This window comes from Cyrtonyx montezumae, unplaced genomic scaffold (genome assembly GCF_038088225.1).
Source record: "Cyrtonyx montezumae isolate F1298 unplaced genomic scaffold, pur_monq_1.0 scaffold_42, whole genome shotgun sequence".
Lineage (NCBI taxonomy): Eukaryota > Metazoa > Chordata > Aves > Galliformes > Odontophoridae > Cyrtonyx > Cyrtonyx montezumae.
In genome coordinates, this window is record NW_027072048.1 from 252,838 (window position 1) to 265,078 (window position 12,241).

At 49.4% G+C, this 12,241-nt stretch overlaps 1 protein-coding gene across 1 annotated transcript in view; it reads left to right on the top strand.

Annotated features, from left to right (window-relative positions):
- The window catches only part of ZMAT4 (zinc finger matrin-type 4), a 35,285-nt gene extending 25,708 nt beyond the window's left edge, over positions 1–9,577 (top strand). Inside the window, exons 5-7 of the mRNA XM_065747161.1 lie at positions 1,152–1,376; positions 4,470–4,566; positions 8,732–9,577. Coding sequence (XP_065603233.1) covers positions 1,152–1,376; positions 4,470–4,566; positions 8,732–8,747 — 338 coding nt within the window. The 3' untranslated portion in view covers positions 8,748–9,577. The remainder of the gene's footprint in view (positions 1–1,151; positions 1,377–4,469; positions 4,567–8,731) is intronic.
- The last annotated feature ends 2,664 nt before the right edge of the window (positions 9,578–12,241 follow it).

Genomic DNA, 12,241 nt, shown 5'->3' on the forward strand with positions numbered 1-12,241 from the left:
AGGCCACGTGAGGATTGGATGGGAATCCTCCTGGGGGGCAGGGTGAAATAAATCCAAAGGCAGTGAGTGGGTGGTTGGCTGGATGGTAGGGAGGAGAACAAACATCGCCAGCAGGAGTCAATTACGGCTGTCATCTTATTAACAAACACCCCGAAGAGTTCATTTTGCCAGCGCTGTGTGCGTCGCAGGGCACATTGGATGAAGTGAGAAAGTTCCCGTGCTGGTGCTCCTCCAAAGCAGAGCTGGGTGGGAGGACCACCAGCAGTGCTCTGGGCAGTGAGCACCGACACCCCGGCGGCTGTCAGCACAATAGAGGCTCATAAAGCCCTGGAAATAGATAAGGTTGTAAGTAACATGAGATGGAAGATACAATTTCTATCAGGAGAGTTAATAGATGTGCGTTCCGGGCAGGTCAGCAGAAGATTTGCAGCAATGTGAACTCTCTGGAGCCACGCAGACAGAAAATGCTGTGCTCTGAGCCTTAAAGCTGCCCCTTCTCAGCACAAAGCGGACGCTGTGAATTATTTAGATATCAGATGTCTCATCTGTAAAAAACATAGCACCAAAAAAAAGGAATTTTTCAGTGAGGTGCGATATTTACTTACCAGCTGTGCATTTTTGTATCCCAAAATGTTATCTACATTATACTGTACTTTGAACTGTTTTTCCAAGGCTTTATGATGTATGTTGTAACCAACAGCAAGCAAGGGGCTGCTCCACGGCGTGGGGACTCGCCACCCTTCTTGCTCTTGGAGTTATTTAGGTCGTGTTGGTGACCCTAGATGGCCTGGCAGTGAATCTGAGGGGAAACGGGACCAAATTAAGGTCGTGGCTGCTGCATTTGTCATCCCATCATGTGATGTTTGAGTGAGCAGAATGACTGCTGAGCAGACTTTTCACCTGTGACACTAAAATTGTGGCAGCTTTCCCTGTTCTTTCCAAGACCGAGTACACGGAAAAGCAATAATCCTGAGATAGCTATAAATCTGTGTACCCCGAGCAGCTGATGGCATCGCTGTGACTATTTCCAACCCAAGCCGTTCTAGGAAATAACTGCTGCTCTCTCCTCGCCGTGCCCATCACGGGCTCTGCCGTGGGGTCCCGCATCCTCGTGCAGCACAGCACTGATGTCCACGTGTTTGTTCCTGCAGAGACCCTGGGCTCCCTGAAGCAGCCCCGCGCGGACCGGCCCCCAGCAGCATCCCCCCCGCAGCCGCGCAGGGACTCGGACCGCTACTGCCAGCTGTGTGCCGCGTGGTTCAACAACCCCGTCATGGCCCAGCAGCACTACGACGGCAAGAAGCACAAGAAGAACGCGGCCAGGGCTGAGCTGCTGGAGCAGCTGGGGAAGACGCTGGACCTGGGCGAGCTGCGAGGTGAGAGCGTGGGGCTGCACCGGTGCGCCCGGATTGGGATGCGCTGCTCTGAGCCGCCGGAGGATGCGGCCTCGTCCTGAGTTCCGAGCAGAGCTGCTCTTTAGTATAGAGATGTAATGATGGGAGGAGAGGGAGGGCTTCCTGAAAGAGTGTGCTCTGCGGTCTCCAATTACAATCCAGCGCGCACACCATGTATTTGACTGAAACGGGCTGAGCACAAAGTGCAGGTTTGACTTGCAGCACCACATGGGAGCAGCCTGGCTTGGCCACCTCGGGTTAACAATTTAAGACAACTTCTTTTTCCTTGCCAAACGACATAATTTCCCTTTCAGTGCCCGTGGCCCGCAGGACGCCGTGCATTTCTCCATCTCCTGCTCAGTTACGCAGACCCTCCGGGTGCTGCCCGGGGTGACTCAAACCCCGTGAATGATTCACGCGGCTGAGTCACTGCTGCGCGGAAATACGCGGGGACGTGGAAGTGCCACGCTTGGGAGCGGGGCGGGATGTCATGAGCTGTAAACAAATCGTTGGGCTCCTGCTTAGGAGAGCTTCGGTCCGAGGGTAGTGCCCTGCCCAGGGAGGGATCTGTGCTTCCTAGCAGGCTGCTCTGCATGGAGGATGGGGCCGTGCAGTGCTCCTGGAGCAGCGTCCAGGGCTGGTGCTGGCAGTTTGGGCACTGCTGCAGGTGTCCTGCAGCTCAGGGTCGGGTCGTGGCCGCATGCTGTCTGCTCCCCCTGTTCGTTTTGCAGCTTCAGTGTTCGCGAGAATGCCAACTCATTTCCTCTCCGTGTATTCCCAGCTTTCCCACTGCAACTGAAATATTAATTCTATTTTGACTGCTGTGGGAGATGAGCATTTTGATGCATTACGTAAGCCGGGGATGAGCAGTGTCAGTCGAAGCACAACATTTCAGCAGCCTTTGATGTTTTGATAATGGCTGTAATAAAATATTTATTGATAAATACGAATGCGTATTCGAGAAATAAGAATAGAGAGATATTTTTGGACAACTGATATTTATAGGAAACAAAAGCATTGATTCTTCTTGCCAAGTGCTCATCTTGCAGTTTTGAAGTCATATTTTGAAATGAGAAAGGGGGGAGGGGGAGGAGGAAGAGCCTCAGGAGCAGTTCCATTCCTCGTGTCTGTATGAGGTGTAGCAGCAACCTGTGGGTGCTCGGCCCCAGCACCCGAGGGCTGTTCGTGGGGCGCTGTGGGGCTGTGGGGCAGAACCAGTGGCTGCACGGGATGCCGTCACCCAGAGCCTTTGTGTTCTCTGTGCATGGATGAATTCCCAGAGGTGTGGGTGCTATCTTGCAAAATCAGGCGAGGAGCTGAGTTTGATTTTCCTTCCTGGCTCATAATTTCCTCATATGCCTTATAAATACTTTTCATTCTGTGCTGTCAATTTTAGTTAGCAAAATGTGATTTAACAAGTGCTCTCCTGGAGTGTGTTTTAATGCATTTTATGCAGAATGACATTAATGACTTCACTCGTTAATATTTTATTGAATGGATACGAGTGCATTCAATTTTACATGAACGCGTGTCATGATTCAGGGGAAGGAATGCTGATGTGTCACGAGGACACCACAGTGAATGTGAATGTGGACAGGACGGAGTTTCCTAGCAGCCTGCTCTGCCTGGGACCAGTGCAGGAATAACTGTGCAAAGCCAGCCGTCACAGGGTGCATTAAAGCTGTACTTACGGAGTACTGCAGCCTGTGGTAGGAATCCCACACCTCTGTGTTGAACCCTTCAGTTAAGCTTGAAATGCTCTGTTCATATCTTCATGGAAGTGAATCAGTGCAAAGCAGAAACCTGACACTGGAAATTAAAATGCCCTACTTTTTTTTCTAGGGGAACAGGACAGAATCTCTTGAGCATCAACGGTTTACTGTAACGTGGATGTGTGTTTGATGCAGCAATGCTAATACTGCCCATGATGCACAGGGAATTCTTGGGATGTTAAATAACAAAAGAGAGGAGGAGAGCAGAAACCACTCTCTTACACGCAGACTATTAAGGGAGACAACAGAATCGGGGATTGGGAACACTTAGGTCTGTGTTTATGTGCTTAATTTATGTCAGACCTCGCCCTACATAGCAGCAGTCAGAGCACTCAGATTGCCATCTCTGCTTCGAGGATGTGCAGGAGGGAAATGGGCGTTTAATGCACATTCAGCCACGCTCTGTCTTTGCGGTGCAAACGTGTTAGGTGAGGCACAGGAGTGCCTGTTTCTGTAATTCTTCCTTGCAACCACTGTACTCTTTTCCCAAGGTGAAGGAAGAATGGAGTTAAGTTGTACACTCTTTGCAGAGGAGAACCTCGTCCTTTCCCAGGACGCCCTCGCTGAGAGTTGTACCGACCCTCTGTGTCTTGTTGCCAAGTTTGCTCCATTTATAGAAACCAGCAATGGCTTTTGTTCTGCCCTTCGTTCTGGCACAGCACGCGGGGCTGAGTGCAGAGCTGTCCCTGCCGTGCATCCACGGTGCCCAATGGTGCTGCTGCCTCTGCCATGGAGCTGAGCTCAGCTGAATAGATGCGCTGATCCTCATGGGAAAAAAAAGCTCCCAGGTGGAGTGGGCTCCGAATGCAACAAAGAATGGCCCTGACCTGTGCACACTGCCAGAAAGCAGGGGAATAGGTGGGGCCTTGGTCCTCATTATTCTGAGCAGAATTATGATTTGTGAGAGCCAGAGGAGAGTGGTGGGATGGCATTGCCATCGAGCAATGCCTCCGAGCCCTGTGTGGTTCTGTGCCTTTACAAACACTTCAGGCTTCAGCAGCACTTGGATAACTCAGACTGGAAAAGTACATAGAGAGGTTGCTGTAAGGAGAAAAGTCTAGGAAGCTGGGAATGAGACACGAGATCTGAGTGACTTCTGATCAATCAGAAGCTTGTGAAGGGGCAAGGGTTATGCTTTTTTCACCCATGGGCACCCTCCATCTGCTGCACTGACACTGAGCAGTGCATGGCACAAGCACAGGCTGTTTCCTGCAGCACAGAGGTGCATTTTCTCCCTGCACAGCCCCCAGACTGCACCGAGCTCAGCTGGTACACAGCTAACAAACGTGGCTTCTCTTTGCAGGCCTGAAGCGCAGCTACACGTGCAACATCTGCAACGTCACACTGAACTCCATAGAGCAGTACCACGCGCACCTGAAGGGCTCCAAGCACCAGACCAAGTGGGTACCGCCGCGCCCCGGGGCCCTCTGCCCACCCGTGCCTGCCTGGGGGATGAGGCATTGTAGGATGCAGTCCTTCACACTGAGGGCTGCTGGTGCTCTGTGTGTGCGCTGGGGGGCTGCAGGAACCCATGGCTGCACCACGCTGAGAGCCCCTTTGGTGTGCTGAGCGCCCCAGCAGAGGGGGATGGACAGGATCGGGCGTTTCCAAGTGAAAATGTGCAGTGATTTACAGCAAATGTCCTGCCCAAGTTCCTGAGTTTAGGAGTTTCCTGCTCTGTCAATTAGTGCAAATTATTAAAATGAAGTGATAAGGAGACACGGTGCCAAGGAGCAGATTAATGAACTAATCTCACTTAATACACTTACATGTGAGCTTTGGGAATGGTTTCAGGCTGGAGGACCAAGGGCTGCCCAGATTAGAGGTGGAACATAAAGATGTCATTAGTTATTGAAGTACCTGAGGCAGCTTTACGGGCGGTCTCAGTGATGATCCAGCAATAAGTGCCAATGTCTCCCTTTGCTTAAGCCACCAAAAGACAAGTGCAGCCCTTCCCTTGCTGATGTCAGACTTTCAAAGGTTCTTTGAGCTATTCACTTTAGCTCTGTCCTATTTATTCTCAGACCATTCCAAATACTTCCTGGACTTACATCTTAATTATCAGGAGGAAGTGGTGATGCTGTGTGGTGCAAGGACCTTCTGCTCCTTGCCATGAGTGGGACGTGGGAGCCCCAGGCAGCCCCCTCCCCTATCTCCCTGCTCCTTGGTGTGTGTGGCAGCTCTGCCCCTCCGGGTTATGCACAGGGACAGTGCTGATGGATCAGTGTCAGTGTCACTGCTGGAAGCAGAGCTGACAGCTCGTCCTGTTGGAAACCCGAGGTGGGAGCAGCTGCAGTGTGCTGCTGGGGCTCAGAGCTGTAATTTATCCTTCCCCTGCCAGGCTCTTGGTGTTTGTGTTATTATCGCTGTCATTGCTGCTGTTGTTATTGCAAAGGAAAAAGGAGTTCATTTCAAATCAAAGCAGCCTCGTGGACAGGAAGCAGTGATGTGCAGAAAAGATGCACTACTTTTGTTCTGCATGGAGTGAGTGGTGGTGCCTGGCTTTCCCTGTTTGGTGCCCGCACCTTCCGCTTTGTTTTGCAGTCGCCTGCGGTTCGTGGAGTCCCATCTTCAGCCCCTACACAATCCTTTTTCATCTGTTGCTTTCCCAAAAGTTTCTTTCCAGCTGACAAAACCTTCAAAGGCACTTTGCTTCATCCTTTTCCCTGAGCTGAATTTGGAGCCCAGCGGAGTGTGTTTGCTGCAGAGTGCTGGGTTGCTGTCCTTGGCTTGGAGCAAAAGTCTGAGCAGGAGGAGCACAGGAGGTGCTCCAAAGCTGCAGCACTTGCACCGTTCTTCTGAGGACCTCCCCCTTTTACAAATTAATATTCTTATCTGTCTTTCTAAATTTAGTTTCTTATCACTCATTGCTAATGATTTTCGTGGGCATACAAGTGCAAAGAAAAACAAAGTAATAAATTCATAGGAAAGTGTGTTACAAATGTAATAATGGAATGCCAATTAGAGACATTCGTCTGACCAATTTCTATGGGAAATTGCTCTGATTATTCCATTTCCTCCATCCATTGTTCATTCTTATACAACCATCTTCGAGCCTAAGGACCCGAGCACTACCCAACTGTAGGGAAGTGCAGAAGAATGGGAGACAATGGCTCAGCAGCTTGGGTTTGAGCAAAACAAAGGCTCTTTCCACCCTATAATTAGTGCGTAACCAGATTTTGCTCTTTGTTTAAAAGCATCTTCGTATCTTCATTGTCCTCTGTATGGGTGCAGGGAAGCAAAGAGCTATGTGCAGTGGGAGCTCTTCCTCCCAGTGCCTGGCCCAGCATCTTGCCCACTGGTTTGTGCTGCTCTCATTACTGTGGGTTAGTGTCAAGGCTGTCCTCTTCCTCATAACCCAGATTGAAGCTAGTGCATTGCAGTTGCCAAGGCAACAAAACATTTTATGTAGCTGTCATCCTTAATATCGTAAAAAAGGAGTTGTTAGGGAAGAGGTTTAGCTTGGGACAGGCAGTGTGGTGATTGCAGGCTGGAAGCTGGGAGCATCCACAATGTACCAGGGAGATGAGTTCTCTGCTTTGGCAGAGAGGAATGTTTATGAGGACTGAGATGAGGAGCAGATACTTATTATATCTCTGGAGCTCTCCAGAGGGCACCGTACATCCAGGCTGCTGCTGGAGCTGCTTTAAATAACCCAACACACAGCAGCTCCCAGGTGGTGCTCTGCGGGATGTGGGGCTCAGCCCTTCCTTTGCATCTCCACACGATGGTGGAGAAAAAGTATCAGGAAGTGCCTCAGGTGATGTTTTGGTGTTGAATAAAAAATGTAGGAGGAGGGAGCTGGTACTGAGCTTGTCTTTATCCCTCCGATCAATGAACTTTCAGAGCAAAGTAATGAGTGCTAGCTCCCACTTTTTCTCCAGGATGCAGATGTTTTAAGTTGCGTATTTGAAAATGAAGCAAAAATTCATCTTTTAAAACTATCTTTTGACAAAGGGAGGAACCTGGCTCTCCAAACAGATAGAGAAGAACATTTCTTTCAAGGTCCCCATTTCTGGCAACATCAGCAGTGCTCAGCTCCGTGCTGCCTGGAGCTGCAATCCAATGGCACTGCTGTGCATAGGCATGCTGAGCAGGGAGTGGAGTTGGACTCTGGAACATCTGCAGCGGGGAGGAGCTCTAAACCTTTAATTAGGGATTTATGAACTGTGCAGTGGTGATTGAGTCATTGTTTGACTTACTTTCTAGAAATAGATGTGTTGGGTTTTTTTTAATCTGCCCTTCTCCCTTCCTCCTTCCCCCAAATCCAGCAGTGGCCATGACCAGTGCACCATTTCTATAGGGACTGGTGGCAACCCAAAGATGGGGTTGTGAGGAGCTGCAGAAAGGTTGTATCACCTCCAGAACGCATGCTGGCCTTGCTCCTTCTTGCTTGCAAACAGGCTGAAAGCTACATAATTCTTCACTCTCTGTGGTTTGACATCAACTGCAAAGAACTGCTGTAGGACTGGTTCAGGAGGAACTTTGCCCAGAAGGAGGGACTGAGGGCTGAGCCCACATTGGAAGGACCACTCTGAGGATGTTCCCTCCCAGCCCTTCTCGTGGCTGTGGGATGGCATCCTGCAAAGCCCGTGTGATTAATGGGCTGCTCAGGAGCAGTGACAGCAGGCTTCGTGCTGGCAAGGGCTCGTTTCCATTTTTTTCTTTCCTGATTCAGAACACAGATGTCTAATTGGAATGGGGCATTTATTAACATAAGCTGCTTGGCTATTCATCAATCGCAGCTAATCAGAATACTGTAAATATCGTGCCTGGACCAGTGTCACTGTTCACTGTGATTGCATTTCCACATCTTTTTCAATCTATTTCAGAAAGTGTAAACAAAGATTTGCTGCCTGTTGTGGCTGATGGCAACTTCTGTTGGCAGCAGAAATATTTTCTACGTGTTTTCTGTGATATATGGTGGCTACTGCCTAAAATATAAGGAAGCCTTTGGAGTGATAATAACTCCAGAAGATGAATAGTTATAGAAGGTAGATGGAACTGAAAGGCATTCTAATTTGTCATTATTTCAGTGGTTCCAGAGATCAGCTGGATAATTACACTGCTTATAAGAGCAGCAAGTAATACTTTCTCTCATTACAGGATTAAATTGTCTCCCTTCCCTTTAAAGTAAGGGAAAATAAAAGTATCTCTGACATCTGCTGTTTTGATCATAACGTGAAAGCCCCGGAATGGTGCAACTTGGTTTTGCGGTGCTGGGTGTATAGATTCATTATCTTAATGCAAGGCATCAACAGCCCAATTTCTGCAGGTATCAGTCTGATGTCACCCATGGAAATTCCTCATTGGCCAAAACTGTGTCTCGCTGGTGAGTGTGCATGCGGCGTTGGCCTCATACTTTTAAAATGAAGATCCAAGGAAAGCGCCCTTTTTCTTTCACCAAACCCAACTCTATGCTTAAAAATTCCAAACATTTTAAATAGCTGAGCCATCCTCACTGCTCTCATTAAAAACTCAGCCAAGGGACACCCAGCAGGGCCCCGCGTCCCGAACCAGGAGCACCAGGGCTGAGGGTGACCCCGCTCCGTTTCTGTGTTGCAGCCTGAAGAACCAGTAGCAGCTCATGGGTCAGAGCGAGGAAGAGCACCGAGACCTCTCCTGCGGGGAGCAGCTGCTGTGCAGGAGGAAGGATGCTGTCCTGGGCAGCGATCTGCGCGGCGTCCATGACTAACACATAACTAACCCTCGCTGTGGACAGATACAAGGATTTTTTTTCTTTCTTTTCCTTTTTTTTTTTTCTTAAATTTTGTGGTGAGTTAAAATATTTCAATGGATTTTTTTACCCTTTCAAGATAATATTTATTCAGCACAGAGCCTAGAGAATGATAACTGTTCTGTAAATACGACGCTTAATCATCACTCATCGCCAGAGATGGAGGAAACAAAATATTCTACTTTTTCGTATTTATTCTTAGATTTCTTCCAAGAGTATAAAAATATTCTATTACATTATCCACCGTAGTGCTGTAATCAGTCCTCAACCAGAAATAAACATACTCTCTTCACCTTCTCCAGCATGGTTTGTGTCCACACGTTGACAGCCCAAAGGGAATCGCAGGGATTGAATGACGGATGAATGTTTTGCTTTCCTCTTTGTCTTCAGAGAAACAAACGGTTCACTGAGCAGAGAAAGCTGAACTGGGAGCGTAGGATCCTTTTCCTGCCGGTAGGACTGCGGGGGCTGGACGGGAGCTGTCCGCCCTGCTGACTTTGGATGAGCACCGGTGCCCAGCACTCCTCGCTCCGCTGCAGGGCGGTGGGTGCCGGGCGGGCAGGCTGCCATGGACACTGCTTGCAGGACATGGAGGCAGGAGCCTTGCCGGTGCTGGCTGCTCTGGAGAGCCCTGGTCTGGTGTGAGGAGCCCTGTGGTGGGGATCCTTGCTAACAGGAAGGAAGAAGCCTCAAAGGATGGGAAGGAAAACTGCAACGGGCTTGGATGTCCAAGAGGAGTGCTGTGTAGATCCCAGCTGGGTCCCCATCTGCAGCTCGTCTGCAAGGTGTGAATTCTGCACTGGTGCTGGGGTGAGCTGAGATGTGAGTACCGACCCACTGGAAATGAAGAGGCTTGCTGTTAGGTTTTCTGCTGCAGTCAGCAGAGAGGGACCCGATTTCTCACCTATCCTGCTGCAATGCAAAGAACTGTGATAACCAAGATCAAATTTCAAGTATGTCCTACAAGCAATGCAGAACAACCCTTGCTGTGCCACGTGTCCTACCAGCTCCTTTAGTGCACTTTGCATGCGGTGAACCTGTCTTGCAAACGCTGATAGAGATTAAGCACCACCTCTTCCAGAGCAGTCTGGTTGGTTTATATATCTATAGTAGCACAATCCTTCTGAGACTGGCCATTTCCCTGCTTCTGCATCTCTGAAATAACAGGCTCTGACATTTCCTCTTTGAGCACGCTCAACTGGAGGCTGTCTGGTGTCTTTGGAAGGCAGTGGTGATGTCTACGGCTCCATCCGCTCATTTACCAGAAATGCAGCATCTACAAGTGAGCAGTGCCCTGCTGCTGCTGGCTCTGCGTTGGGAAGAATTTAACCCACAGCTCTGCACGAGGGCCTGCAGGTTTGTGATTAATTTGTGTCCTCAACCCGCTTCACTGCACACTGATAAAATCAAAGCAAAGGAAGAACGTGCTGCTCTGCGTTTCGGTGGTGAGCAGCACTGTCTTTCAGATGAGGGACTGTTGGGCACATCACCTGGAAACCTGCGACCGTGGTGTAAATGTCATTGATCTGTTCATAGCATCATTGCTGTCACTCTATGTAGTTTGGTTGCTGGAAAGTGAGCGAGCTTGGTAGCAGAGGATGCTGTGGGCAGTGCTTGCTCGTGGAGGAACAGAAAACAGTGTCACTGCTGCTGGCAGCTGTGCTCTTTGTGCCTCTCCCACCCTGGGACGTTTGCTGCAGGGCCGTGTGCTGCACCCAATGGGCGCTGCAGGACAAAGCTGCTCGGCTCTCCTCACTACTGGCAATGCTGTGCCACTGCTTCTAGTTGCTATCTCACCTGGGACTCTGAAATCCCTCACTACCTCACTATCAGGGCCACCCGTCTGATGAAAACAAACCCTTTTTTGTTGGTGAAAATGATTATTTTACCTTGAGAAAGCAATTAAAAGCCCAAGCTCGCTAGATGCATTTTTAAAGGATTCTTTGCAAATCTTTGGGAGAGAAGAGAAATAATTCTCCTAAATCGGGAGGAAGATCAATAATACATGTTCCTCTGCAGAAGGCCGTATTTGTTTTGCCTGCCAGCAATGAAACTCAATAGAGCCCCACCAGTCGAAGAAGAAATGAGACCTCCGTGGTTTTGCATTGTGGGTTTCTTGTGGGTGTGCTTTTTGTTTTGCTCATTTGTTTTGTCATATGAAATCTATTGGCAAATAATGGGCAATGATCAGTGCTTTATTTTCATTTGGCATTTAATCAGAGGGACACGCTACATCTGTACAATAGCTGGGCTAATTTCATGACCGAGCAGGACAAACCATTGTTCATCCTCATGGCTGATGGAATGAATACGAATATCGTCGTGTTTGATCATAGAGATTACAAAGAACATGGGGCAACGTGCCCCGCTCCCTGTTTTTGGCTGCAGCATGTGGGAGGCACAGGGACAAATCTCACACAGTGGAGGATGATGACTGCGCTGCTGAGGACAGTGGGAGCATTGTTACAGGGTGTCCCATCGGTGCTGTCACCTCTTCCCTGACTGCTGCCACACTTCAGCCTTCAGTTGTGCAGAGGGAAAGGTTGGATATGCTGCAGAATGTAACTGTTTACTCTCTGGGGTCAGTAAAAGCACTAAAGAAGCTCTACAGGACCAATTTGTGCTCTTGCATCAATGCCTTTCATGTGTGCAGGAGAGTGGGCTGTTTGCAGATGAGTAAGCATCTCCTTGGGTTCCATAGCTCTGGAGCTCTCTCATTTACCGTGTGCTGGGTGATAACGTTAGGCAGTGTTTCTGAAAGTGATCTGCCTCTTTACAGAGAGAACGTGGTACAGAAATAGAGCACACCACTCCTGCGGGCACGGAATTTTTGGAGCTCCTTCCCCCCCAACTCCTGCAGCCCCGCTCCTCCTTCCAGGGCACGCTCAGGGTGCTGCAGAGCTGACGTTGCCAAGAGAAAGAAGAATTTCCTAACCTGTGTGCTCAGGTAATCACTACGAGCTAATTGCAGAAAATTAATTACAGCACAAACACAATTTCTTTTCCCAGGCAGGTGTGTGGAGGGCTCTGCTCCTGCTGCAGTGTGCTGGGTTCCATAGCTGTGGCTGCACACCCTGCAGCCAGGACGGTCCTCCCCAGCGGTGCTGCCTGCCTGCTCAGAAGCAAAGGCCGTGGGCTTTGGTCCCTAAATCCTTCTAATCTCTTGCTTTTCTGAAGTTCATTAGGCCTTCAAAGCAAGACATAAAAAGACAAATCTCCTCCAGGGAAGTCAGCAATCCCTGCAGAACTGCCTCCAGACCGCGCGCTTTGCTCTGATGTTGAGACGGGTGCAGCATCTCAAGCTCAAACGCTGTGCAGATGTACCTGGGATCTTTGGA